Here is a 14,592-nt window from a genome sequence, read left to right as displayed (position 1 = left end):
AATATGTTTTTATTGCAGTGTTTTATAATGTTGAATTGTTGAAATTGTTGTGATGCTCAATATTTTTGACTGATACTTTTTTTTCTTTGCTGCATAAAAAGTTCAAAAGAACAGCATTTCTTTGAAAGAGACATATTTTGTAACATTATAAATGTGACCCTGGACCACAAAACCAGCTTTAAGTCGCACAGGTATATTTGTAGCAATAGCCAACAATACATTACATGGCTATACAACTTACATTGCAATACAACTTCATATTCCATGAAGATATTTTGTAAATTTCCTACCATAAATATATCAAAATTTAATTTGATTAGTAATATTAGTAACATTTATTTATTAAAGAAAAAAACATAACCACACAGCATTTGTTAGCTAATATTTTTGAAAACTTTAAACTATATATTTTTATATCTCAACCCTCTATTATTCTAGAATTTTAGTTATGTAATAAATGGTGGGTTTTCATTACCTTATTTTAGGTCTAAAGGTGTCTTAATGACCTGTGGTCCATATGAGTACTGCTAATTCAATACATTGCTATTGTTGCCCAGCATCCTTGAATTTTCTTCATTTCATAGATGTGTGAAATACGTACTGCTTTCTCTATCTACAATGGAAAGCCAGTGTACATGTACATTTTTAGTGGAACTGAATAGAACAATGCAATTGTTACTCCTGTATTATTACATGTGTTTCTCATTACACTGTAAAAAATAATACACTACATCTACTCAATAAAATTGTGGCAACAAATTACAAGCAATATTAATTACATTCAACTACTATTGATAATTGAGTTAGAATTAATCAAATTAAAAATTAGTTATCCACTGATATAGAACTGTTATCCACAATTATTTAATATGAATCCAAGTCTGCAAAACAAAATCTCTTTTTGTGTTTCTTTTTAGGTACCAATTGTTTAAAATACGCAATGCAGTTACTTTTTTTGGGTCATTTTTCTCTTTCAAGGCACAAAATGTTCAAATGTGTGAGGAATATGTTTGGCAACATGGAACCACAGAACAGATAAAACCATTTTATTTTAAGACAGCAGTTTAGATCTGAGTGACTGGACTCTATTTGACAGCTTTGAAGCATCCAGCTCCAAGGAAAGTGTCTGAAATACAGTAGTGGCCAAAATTATTAGAACACTTGTATTTTCACCTGCCAAAAAATGGTTTTAAGTCAGTTATTTCTATCTTTTGCTGTATGTGTCAGTAGTAAAAATCAGTTTACATTTCCAAACATTCATTTTGCCATTAATTGTAATAATCCAGTGAGATTTTTGTGTTCCACACAGAGATCTGATCTGATCATCATCCAGAAACAGAACAAAATGAGACAGACTAAATCCAGAAGAACTGTGTCTCCAAGACGCTTCAAGAAAGCTCCTGCAAAGCTCCTGAGAAACTCTGCTCAAGTGCACCGAGGACAAAAGCTGCTTTAAACACAAAGGATGCTCACACCAAATGTTGATTTCATTTAGTTCATAGAAGTTAATTGATTAAAGAAAATCTATTTTGACAGCATCCTCATTTTACAGCGTTTTTACACAAGTGCCTAAATCTTTTAACAGTACTGTAGCTTTGCAGGAGGTTTCTTGAAGCGTCTTGGAGACACAGTTCTTCTGGATTTAGTCTGTCTCAGTTTGTTCTGTTTCTGGATGATGATCAGATCAGATCTCTGTGTGGAGCACAAAAATCTCACTGGATTATTACAATTAATGGCAAAATGAATGTTTGGAAGTGTAAACTGATTTTTCCTACTGACACACTACAGCAAAATATAGAAATAACTGACTTACAACCATTTTTAGCTGCTTAAAATACTAGTGTTCTAGTCATTTTGGCCACCACTGTACCTCAAAGGTATACTTTAGATGCCTGGGATAATGGAGATTCAGTGCATACGTCAAACCAAGGAGGACACGGCAAGCAGGCCTGTAACAACTTTCTCCCCCTCGATAACAATTCATCAATAGCTCCTAACATGATGTGTAACTATGAGCAATGATTAGGTTCGAGGGACTTTATTTAAAAAGATACATATGCGTGCCAGTGATTACTGTAAATTAGCGCAGAACGTACTGGCAGATCGCCACGTCAGGTCCTCACAGATGTGTTAAAAAAAAAAAAAACTTTTTGAGCAGTGACTGTTCAATGGCAGATCTAACATTAAATAGTTTTAAAATGATCCCCTTCAACCATTAATCGGTGTAAAACATGATTACCCATACTTTAGGAGCAACACCCTAGTTCAAACGTTAACTCTAGGCCACAAAATAAGAATCCACTGACTACAGCCATTATTATACAATGTTGCTCGTTGCCCATTTGTTAAAATGACGTTAGTAAGCTAGAAAAAAATATAGGTTACATGAACGAATTAGCATATTTATTTTTTCAAGAGTACTATAACTTGCACTACCACCAATCAATTTTAAGCCAACCGTTATGAATGACGCCTATATCGGATAAAGTGGACCATTTAGATAATTTACAACAGTTTTTTCCTATATAAATAAAATAATAGCCCATATATTTGTGACGTTAACTGAAAAAGAGCACCGATCAGCCTTGCCTCCAGGTTGTCAGTGGGAACTCCAGCGCATGCGTGTCTCATGCTCACAAGCTGATTAAACCGCACGTAGGAACAGCAAATGCTTGTAAATTGAAAACAGCTCATTTCATTCATGTTGGATGTATTCAATATTGTCTCTATTTGGAGTTATTCAAAATGAATAGCTAAATCCTTAACAACAGAATTAAGTTTTTTTTTATTCCTGACATTTTTAAATAGTTTTAACTCCAAAAATATTTATGAAAACAAGAAATTAATTTTCTTCAATAAAGTTTACATAATAAATTGAATGAAATCTACAACCCTACAGAATGACGTTTTACAGAGTACGCAAGAAAGAAAGTGAGTTTTCCAATAAAGTCAAGGTCGCTCTGGAGGCGATCCAGGCTAGAAACCAAATTCAAACCATCATGTGTGGTGTTACCATTGTTCAGGTGGTTATAGAGGATGCTAAAGCGTCATCTGCTCTCCACGTCCTTGAGTTCTGTTCATATAAACACTCCATCAAAGTAAACGGCATTTGGGCTCTGTATTCGTGTATGTATTGTGTTTCAATGTATTCAGACCTTTGTAGCTCTGTCATTGCTCTCGCACATGACTCTTAGGCTCAAGGTCTGCCACTTCTTTCCCGCACAGCGAGACCCGATCTGTTTAAAGGCTAACGGAAGGTTAGCAATGTTTCGTAACGAGATGACAGAGTTTATAAAGCACTCGCTCTCAACCAGTTTTACCTGCAGTGCTGCCCATATAATAGGGCCACATGGGGCTTCTCTACAAACCTGTTCCCCTCTCTCTCTCTCCGTCTCACTATTTGTTTTCCTTTTCTTTATATTCTTTTGTTGTTCTGTCTCTTTCTCCGGTCTCACGACTGCTGTGGGAGGAGACCCTCCCATCACCTTTGATCTTCCCCTTGGTTTCGATAATATTTTTGACAGGATTGAGGCTTTCTCTTTTCTTCGTCCTTTTTTTCCTGTCCTCCTCCTATTCATTTTAACTTATTTTCTACTTGTAGCAGCTCGCTCGGCTCCCTCAGCTCCCTCTATAGTCATGCGATGGAGCGCCACATATGTACGTCCTGTCAAGGCCTGCGAGACAACTTGCCCCAACATTTCAAGCGCGAATTGGACTCTTGGAATTTTCCCCGGCGCAGATGACATATATAATTCATGCTGGGGTGTGAGAGCGGTGTCAACGTGTCAGGCGATTGAAGAAATGTAAAAGTGGGCTGTTTACTGGTCGAGAGACACACTCTTTTTTTTCTTTTCTTCTTGGAGTAGGGGAGAGAGGGCTTGTGGTTCATCAAAACATCGCCTGCTAGTCCGGTTGTGATGCACGGGTAGCCACGCTAATCAAAGCAATGTCAGCACCAATGTAGTTTCTTAGTTATCTTCTGGAAAACAATGTGCTGGTTTTAATTATTGATCTGCATCAATTAATTATGGGCACTTCTTGTCAAGTACACTGTGCACAAACACATGCTTGACGATACATTACAAGTCTCGCTTTGTAGCATAGCATCGATCCATTGTTCAGCTCTTTTGTAATTTATTTTTGGGATGTTTACTCTTTCTTGAGATTTAAAAATTCCTGCAAATGAGAACAAATGACCCCTCGAGTTAGTAAACTAGATGCTATCTATCGATTGATTGTTAATTAAATAATGTGTTGATTCATTCAACACACACCTCGAACAACACACACCTCGGTTGCACATATTTATATATTTGTTAATTAATATCTTGTCAATTAGAACAGACCAATTAGAAAACATCATAATTTAGAAGCAATAGGCTATTTTGTGTCCTGTTTTGACGCCCCTCATCAGAACACTCTATTTGAATAGGCGTGGCGGATTGTAGACTTGGAAGTAAACGCCCACTGCTATGATTGCCTAATAGTTGTGTATGTTAAAAAACAACAAATAATTTTAGTTTTAACAGTCAAATACAAAATAAAATTTAAACATATCTCCTTTGTTATATTTTATATGCAGATTAGTGTGAGGCCACTGAAGGGTGCCATGAGCAAAATAATGCACCGCATGAAATGAAATAATAACTATCTATTAAATCTATTAAAATAGCGCATAAAGGCTAAACTAACATATATAAATCAAATATAATTTTGTAAATTGCATAAACAATTATGAACAAAACAGCATCATGTATTTATGCATAGCTTAATACAAAAAGCCAACGCGCAAATCACACAGATTGCATTTAAAAACATATGAGATGCAGTGAAATGGAATAAAACCTGAGAAGTGAGTGCAACAGCCATAGCTGTCCGTTTCGAAATGTGCAGAACATGCGTTCTGTGCCTGAATGGCTTGGTTTCAGTTTTAACCTAACCAGGATCTTCTCCACACTGACCTTCTATCTTTCTCTGATATTTTGAATGAAAAACGCAGCAGCATCAAATCTTGTGGGTTCAACTTGATAGGCTAACAAAAGCCTCTTATGCGCCACTGATAAGGCTCCCGGACGGACACCTAAAATTCAAATGCACCGTTTTTCCCATTCGAATGCTAATTTTTATTTTAAATTCGAATAATATTTCTTTTTTATTCACAATCTCCTCAATACAGGCAGACAAAGCACTCACTTTAGCGTGTGTTCTGATGTCACAGCTGCTTTTCAGTCATAGTACATTGTGCGCTATACCGAAATATGTTTTCTATCATTATCAATGAAGGTGTACCGATACCGTTTTATCGCCCAGGCCTGCACATAAGTACTCTGTACATATCCAACGATCTGTAATAGCAGACAGCAATAGGATCAAAGGACCAAGTTCTTACTGAACATCATTCAAAATAAAATTCATTGGAATTTTGGAATCAGAAGGAAGGCAATACAAAGACCGTGTTTTTCTGCAACTTAACAGTGTCGTCTTGTCTTCGGAGCCATCTTTATCATTTGATTTCTGTGTAGACCTGCATTCGCCTCTCTTGTTATTTACACTATATGCACGAATAGATGGGCAGGGCTAAACAGGCAGCGATGTAGAAGCAGGCGTTGATCTTCTTCTGTGGAGGTGGTGTTCAGCCACACTATTACGTCACAAAATCGAACAACTAACAGAATGTTTTTAATAGTACAATGACCTCTTATATGTAAAAAGATCAAGGGAATTTTGATTTGTCAGTGCATGACCCCTTTAAAATATACCAAAATGAAGTGAGATTTATGCGTAAAATATATAAAAAACTCTCTTTGGTGATTACTGTAGGTAGCTACAAAATGAAGCTAATATATCAAATGAAATATGTAATATTTAAAAAAAAATTCAGTACCTATTCTCTGAAAAAAAGTCATAACTTTAACAATTTTTAGGAAAACATCACAAAAAATGGAAATTATTTTTTGTGCAGTGTGTGAACAGGACAATTTGAGTCGCACCTTTTGGTATGGTTGTCAGTCTCAAACACTGTGTACATTCAACACTTAAACGGATTCAAATATTGAGATATTGCAGTGAGATATCATCTTAGTGCCACCAAAGGAGAACATCTTGGTCTATTTCTGTTATAACTCCAAAATAATGGTGCCCATAAAATGTGTGTGACATCTTGACTTTAAGTGCAGTGCAGAAGAAACATCTCTGTTTGATGACTTTGCAGTGAAGAGTTCATTATCAGAACATTGAGCAGAGGTCATGCATCTGTCTGAAAAGCGCTGCTCTGATTCCTACAGAAAAGGTTCAAAGAGAAGGTCACATTGATTCATTCTGATGTGTTGCAGTCTGTTTTTCAGTGTTGGCATTCATAATGTGTATGGATAATTTGAGTTGACAAACCTAGGCTGTCTTGTTCTGTCATGGACTCTCTAAGTGAAGTCCAGCTCAATGTATAGGTCTTTTAGAGAGTAAATTTGTTTCTCCAATCTCAGCAGAGCGTCTGTTGAGTCAGAAGGCTGTACGGCTCAATTTAGGCTCTATTGCTTTCTTACAAAAAAAGAAGTCTACCATGACTTAATTTGAATTACAATTAAATGCTTCTTTTCATGTACCACATAAAATAAAGGCTTTTACATGTGCATTTAGAGTTCCCAGTACACATCTATGTTCCTTGTATTCAGAGAAAAAATATAGTACATGGTAACATTCCTTCTTTAGTCATTTTTGTACTCACCTTCACTGTTTTCATAGTTATGAAAATGAATTTTCTTTACACTGAGTATTTGTTTTTGTTGTTCCAATATAAATATATACTGTATATACACTACTGTTCAAACTGCTTAAAATGACTGTAAAGACATTTATAATGTCACAAAAAAGAGAATCTATTAAAAATGCTGTTCTTCAAATGTTTTCTTCATCAAAGAACCCTGGAAAAAACATACTTCATAATTTTTTTTCAACTAATAATAAAAAGAAGAAAAGCAACTAATTAAAATGTAAATGTATATTTATATTTATATGTTAAAATAGAAAACAGTTATATGTATTTGTAAATAAATCCAGCTTTTGTGGACATAAGACTCTTCTTTTAAAAATGGTAAAAAAAATAAAAATGGTATCGTACATCCTAAAATGAAGGTCATTTTAATTTCATGAAAATATGTTAGACTAGCATGACATATTATATTTTGTATTATTTTTCTAACCTATTTTCAGATATATTTATTGTTGTTGTTTTAATACAAAAGTCTAACAAAATTGATTAATAAGCAACTAAAATAAGAAAAAATAAGCTTATTCTCTTAAGAGAATATTATAATAGTATATTATACTATTATAGTATACTATATAACATACTATATACAGTTTAATAATGCAATTTTCGGATGGTTTTGTGTAATCACAGATCTAAAATAAAGAATAATTACAGTTAATACAGTATGATAAAATGAATGAGTTCTTATCTTGTTACATTCCTGCAAACGTCTGTTTTCCTGTTACAATTTGTAGCTCTAAGGGCTTTTTAAAGGGGAGAGGCACATTTAAGAAATGCAGTGAATTATTATAAATGATGTCTAAGAGTACTCAAGATAAGATGGAGGACGTTCTCTGACTTCAAAAGTATGGAACATCTTTTTTTACAGGAAGGTTCTTACCTCAGATGCTTCTTGAAACCTTCTACTTGGGCTGTTCAATAATTACAATGTACCATAAAAATCAGTGCAATCAGTGATGCTTCTGCAATTACAGGCTAAGGCAAGCACTAAGTGGTACAAACACCATTATATTGTCCAGGCCAAGGGTTTATTTCTATTTGTAATCATAATTTTTATGATTAAATACATGATGCTTGTCTTGTTGAAGGTGATTTATTTTCTTTCTTTCTTTCTTTATTTTAATTATTATTATTGTTTTATAAATACAAAGATCCTGTAAGAAAGCTACATCTTCCTTCCTCTTTTTCTATCACAGCTACCTCATCCCTAAACTCTCAGCTCCAGCATCTTCAACAGCTCCAACAGCTACAGCATCACCAGCAACAGCATCATCATCATCAACAACAGCAGCAGCAGCAGCAACAACAACAACAGCAGCAACGAGAACGAGAGCAGCGTGAAAGAGACCAACAACAACAACGAGAACGTGAACGTGAGCAACACCAACAGCTCTGTGGTCCAACGCATCTCCAGCCACCCAGCCATCATCAGCTCACTCCTCCAAATCAGTCACAAGTCTCTGGACCTTCTCCAGGCTCCGCCTCCACTTGTACCTCCTCCAATCATAGCTCAGCCCAGCCTCCTCAGTCTCCGCCCCCTCATAGGCAAAACCAGTCGCCAGCTCACAGCTTGCCATCTCCTGTCACACCTCCTCTGCCACTACAGGTAAGAAAGAAAAAACATTATATATATATAATGTGTACCATGGTCTGTACACATACACTGAGCAGGCTTCAGACAGCGCAGCGGTAGCGCCTCAATGAACAAAAACACACAATTATGTCAGAATGCGCTGTTTTGGCCAGTTACCTCATAAACGTAAGTCTTAAATGAGTTATAAAGTCTTAAATGATCGTAAAGAATTTGGAGAAAATAGGATATGTGTCAGATATGTGCATCAGGTTTTAAAGAGATAGTGCTGCTTTTAAAGTAAAACCTGCTGAAGTCTGTCATTGATGTAAATCAAGGAACAAAAGAAAAAGAGAAATCACTAGTTGCTGATTAACAAAGATTAATCTGTATACCTTATGCATATGCGATTTATGGTTTATGTGAAGACTGCTTTAAAATCACTTAATATTTCAGAGCCTATTAAATGTTAAAAATACTGGCTTTCAATTATACTGTAATGTTGAATGGCTATAATTAATAGGTAAAATTGAGGGAAAATGCATTTAATAGAGACACCAGTAGTAGTATTGGTATCAATACTTCATTAATAATAGGCTGCTTAGTAAAAATATCCCATTAAAAACATATTTAAAATATACTGTCTTTATGTTGTTTCTACATTAATTTGGAGGTTCAATGTGAAATTATGACAATATGAATACGCAATTAATCATGATTAATTACAAAAAATGTGATTTATACTTTTTTTCATCGATTGACAGAATGCACTGATTTTAGATTTCAATTTAATTTCAAATTTTATTAGTCCCCCCAGAAAGAGATCGGGATGGCCCCACCCCTTTGGCCCCCTTTAAATTTTCACTTTGATATGACCCTCAAATGAAGCTAATTGAATAGTCCTGCTCTAATGCGTTATCATGGGTGTGGAAAAAATACGCACCACATTCGCACTGCAAACTGAGGATGTGTGAAACAGGCGTAACACGATAGCCTGCTCCGTTTGCCAAACAAGAAAAAAAAATTCTTGTAAGTAAAGTACAAATTATATAAAGGGGAAGTGTTTATTAAATTCACCCAGTATATATATATATATATATATATATATATATATATATATATATATATATATATATATATATATATATATATATATATACACACACACATATATATATACATATACATATATATATACACACATATATATACAATATGTATGTGTGTGTATATATATATATATATATATATACACACACACACACACACACACACATATATATACACACACATACATATTGTATATATATGTGTGTGTGTATATATGTGTGTATATATATATGTATATGTGTATATATATATATATATATATATATACTGGGTGAATTTACTAAACACTTCCCCTTTAAAATAATAACCACACTTTCCTGCATTTATGTTATTTTGCATTCTGCATTTTTTTTTTTTTTAAATCATTAAAGTGATGGGACAAATTCACATATAAAATAATAACTAAAATAATAACTGCATTGTTCTGCATTTTATTTTATTTTCTTTATTTTACACAATTAAAGTGATGGGAGAAATGCAATCAACACTTCCCATTTAAAATAATAACTGCTTTTTTTTTGCATTCATATTATGACAGTCTGGTGGATATTTTTGGTGGGTTTTATCTGGATAAAAGGAAAAAAGGACAAAAGCTTTAATGTGATATCAAAATAAATTCCAGACAGCCGTAGCCAGCAACCTTCCTTGTATTGCTCCTCACCCAGTTCACCTCTTGTTTACACACTAAAAGTGAAGTTATTTAAAGCTGTAATATAAGTTGACTCGTGATGGGGAGAAGCTCCAGAGTGCTGCATGGCACGGGGGCAGTTGAGACCGATCGACTCAATGTAATGACCCCTAAATATGATGTTGCCTCACTTAAAGAACTCATTCCTCTACATTATTCACAACATGTCTGGAAGAATGGAGCTCTGGAGTGAGACGAGGTCTAGGATGAATGTTAGAGAATGGGGCAGTAATTCAATTGAATGATTGAATCTGTCTGGGGAAATCTTGGATATTACAAATATTGTTTCTGGAGGAGGTGCCTGTTTGCCAAGCCTGTCCCTGAAAAAAGAATGAAAATTGAAAGTTTATTGTTAAGAGTTTATCCCAGCCATCTTGCTAGCGACAGCAATAGACTATTATTGGAAATGAAGAGCTGTGGAATATTGAATTACGAGTAATGATGCTTTTGGTGTAACTTCATTTGAAACAATTTTATGATAATCACTTATTGACATGTTGTGAAAATGTATAGTATATGTAGCCGATTGAACCAGATTAGTTTTCAACATATTTTATCTTTTGCAAATAACATCTTGCATTGGGAAGTCCAAAGAACCATATGCCAGTGTTCACTGGATAAGATGATTTTGTTGATATTTTATTTCGTTATCTGTTATTGTCATGCAGGCTTATAAAATTGAAACAAACCCCACAGATGGCACACATGAATTGCTGTTGCTTCAGTTAGCTAATGTCTTTTAAAGGGGCCATGTCATATCAAATTTGCCTTGATCCAACATTTTCATTAATAAAAAAGCTTTTTTGACAATGAAAATGTAACTTTCAGTACTCAAAACGTCCTCAAAATGAGCATTTATTGAAACTAATCTGAAAAAATTACTGCAACTTTGTGTACAATTCAAATATAAGAATTTTAACAACATTACCAAATATGATCTAAGCCCTTTACATTTTTATGCAGCTTGTGTTTTAAATGACAAATATAAGTGATATTTTCACATCTTACTCTTTTGATGTGGTTGTCTATCTATTTGTTCTTCCTCTTCCTCTTCTCATCTGGCTGACTGAGTCGGTCACTAATAACATGCCCTCCTCCCTACATGTCCCAGTGGTTTCATTTCGGTTTGAGAGAGGCCAGGGTCGCCTCTCCGTCCTTCCCTGCATTCATCAGCGTCACAGCCCTTATTGCTCTGTGCTGTACCACAACCACACTTCCCCTTCCCCCTTTTTATGGCTGCCATCAGTTTAGTCATTTATTTCACCTTCTGTCCCTCTGCCCAGCCTGTATACTCACCAGCTGGATCCTATGGGGCCCCACATTTAATGGTCTCCAGAGCCCAGAACTAGTGGTTTCCGAGGGATTTCTTTGGAAAGGCCAGCCATATATTTCTTAATTTGCAGTTGAAGCACACCTGATTTGATCTGTCAAGTTATCATCAAGCCTTTCTGATACATGATTCAGAATAGAGTAAATGGGAGGGAGTGGCAATGGGGCCTCCAAAAGCTTGGCTTTAATGCGTGATGTTGCCCACCTCATTGGCTAGATGCATCCTCAGGTCTAGATGTTCGTGAATTGTCTTAAATGTGTATGATATGTATGATATATTTAAAAAATATTTGTGGATGAGGGTCATGTAGTTGTGTTGTAATTGTGTCTGTTGTAAGGGATAATGTACAAGCAGCTGGTCAGTGTTATAAATAAAATAAATGTAAATAGAAATAATGCTTTTACCAAGGCAGAACTGCTTGAGGGCCCAGGACAAAGCCTTGAGGAAAACTCATCGCCTGGGGTGTGTTGAAAGACCTTCTGTATAGGTTTTTGAGCTGTACTTTCTGATTTTATCCCAGTTGTCCATGATTAGATTTTACTGCTAAGAGTTATATTTGATCCTCTTGTTAATCCAAAGAGAAAGCAACACCAGAGACGACAGCATCATTACCTTGCCCTTCACTGTGTGTGAGATTGAGAAAAAGAGAGCGATAAGTGTGCATGTATTTGTGTGTGTCAGTAGGGGTTTGAAGCTCCCGCTTCATGGGGGTCCACATTACCACTTAACCAATGTGATTGTGTGTGTGTGGCAGGGTTTGCAGGCTGCCTGTCCTGTGGGGCTGAAGTTGTAATTGGGCTTATGTCTATGTCTGCTTGAAAAAGTTATAGCATACTTCACCAGAGTGCTGTTACTAGCCTTTAGGGACAGCCACAGTTAGACATTGCGAACACCTAGAGAATTTTGGGAATGTGTATTTCCAGGATCTGTCATAATTATCCCTTCTGGTCACACAGGTACCTCCCCGCCCTCTCAGTTTCTCTTGCCTTCCATTCCTCTCTTTGGGTTTAATCATTTTAGTAAGGGAGGACAGACAGGTCTCCTATTATCTGAAGACACCTAAAGGCCCCGATAGAGCCCTTCTGTTGCTGAACTGACAACATGACAGCGTGTTAGCATCCCACTCTGATAATACCACAGTCTGTGTGTCCAGTGTACGAGGCTAAGTGCTCACCGCCTGCACTCTCTCCCTCTGTCGCTCTCTCATTTTTCTTGTCTCGTCTTTTTCTTTATTTGGTCAAAAGTCCAGACAGGTTTTTGTAAGACTCTGACCCTGAGTTCCTTTATGCAGTTCAATTTTATGATTTTCCAGTTACATTTTTCTGTAGCTAGTAATGTTTTTAACACTGATTTCAGTGAAGATTCATGCTTGTTTCTTTATTTTAGTCCAACTACAGACTAACAAAACTAGCATTTGCATTTGGATGGATGTGGTAGCATCATTTTAACTTATAAATGTATTGTAACTAGTGCTGTCAAACGATTGATCACATCCAAAATAAAGGTTTTTGTTTACATAATATATGTGTGTGTGCTGTGTATATTTATTTAAATATAAATACACACACATACAGTATATATTTTGAAAATATTTACATGTATTTACATGTATATAATTATATTTATATTATTTATATTGCAGATAAATATATTTAATATGTAAACATAAAATATTTTTCTTAAATATATACATGTTTGTGTGTGTATTTATATAGACATAATAAATATACACAGTAAACACACATATATTATGTAAACACAAACTTTTATTTTGGAAGCGATTAATTGGGATTAATCATTTTACAGCACTAATTGTAACATACAAATAAATTTATAAAACCTAGGAATAAACTGTTCATCAACCATTTATTGAAACAAACTGATTTGCTACAAAAAATAAAAAAGTACTATATATTAACTATCTACTTTTTCTCCAAAAAAATACTGTTTAAACAATTTAAGGGGGACAAATGTGCTTGAATGGATAGTTTACCTAAAAAAAAGGTCATTATTTGCGTCCTATGTCATTCTGAACATGTATAACTTTCTTTTCTCTGTGGAACACAAAATAATATATTTGAACAATGTCTCTATGGTTTTTGTCCCTACAACATTGTTTCAGATCCAGTTGACATATTTTATTTTATTTTATTTTATTTTATTTTATTTCAAAATATCTTTTTCTATGTTAGAATGAATTTAGCAACTCCACAACACCGTTATCAAATTATTACCATAACAATCATTTAATCCTAAAGTTTAAAACTTCTCATATCCATCTTCCTTTCTGTTTTTGAAAAACTGATTATTTTACCTTACAGCAAACTCATTGGCAGCATAAAAAAAAGAAGCAGGGGAGGTAGAGACAGGCTGTTGTGACGACAACCAGACGGTGGAGATTATGAAATTTGCCTAAGTGTGTTAATTGGCTGATTAGCGGGGTGGCTGGATTTGCAGGTGCTGATTGATTGGAGCGACGGGGTTTCTCCACGCTGAGAGGACTCGGGGGTTTGAGGAGGAGGGGGCAGCTCGGTGGGCAAGCCGGTTACACCGGAATTGATCTTAATTAGATCTGAGAGACCTGCCACAGCAGAATGGTCACAGCGATTAAAATGAAAAACAGGAGAAATTACTGATCAAATTAATCATAATGTCAGCCTACAGCTGTAGGTCTGCTGTAATTTGCCACTCCACTGGCTTACATCAGCCCTGAGCCACACGCACACACACTGATCTGTGGCACAGAGAGAGAGAGGAGAGCAGGGCATACCATCTACACACACACACACACAGCCAGGGCATACTGATATAGGCGCATATACAGTATTTACACTCATGTTGTGACGATTTTGTGACGAATGGTTGCTCTGCTTTTTGTGGAAACTGATACATGATACATTTTTTCAGGATTCATTAATGAATAGAAAGTTCAAAGGAGCAGCATTTATTTTAAATAGATTTTTTTAACATTATAAATGTATTTACTGTCACTTTTTGATCAGTTTAATGCATCCCATTTCCCAGCATGTAAAACTACTATTCACAGTTCGTTCCTTGCCATTGTGTCTGCCTCCATGGTTCCAGGGCAGACAGAAAGACAGAGAGAGAGACAGGAGAAACAATAAGGG

General features: G+C 35.3%; 1 protein-coding gene across 1 annotated transcript in view; it reads left to right on the top strand.

The window, feature by feature from the left end:
* The window catches only part of LOC306865238 (POU domain, class 6, transcription factor 2-like), a gene marked incomplete at both ends in the record, with an annotated part of 108,810 nt that overhangs the window by 52,033 nt on the left and 42,185 nt on the right, over positions 1-14,592 (top strand). Inside the window, one exon of the mRNA XM_079409725.1 lies at positions 7,963-8,372. Coding sequence (XP_079265851.1) covers positions 7,963-8,372 — 410 coding nt within the window. The remainder of the gene's footprint in view (positions 1-7,962; positions 8,373-14,592) is intronic.

This window comes from Barbus barbus, assembly GCF_936440315.1.
Source record: "Barbus barbus genome assembly, chromosome: 46".
Taxonomy (NCBI): Eukaryota; Metazoa; Chordata; class Actinopteri; order Cypriniformes; family Cyprinidae; genus Barbus; species Barbus barbus.
This window is presented reverse-complemented; position numbering and strand designations above follow the sequence as displayed.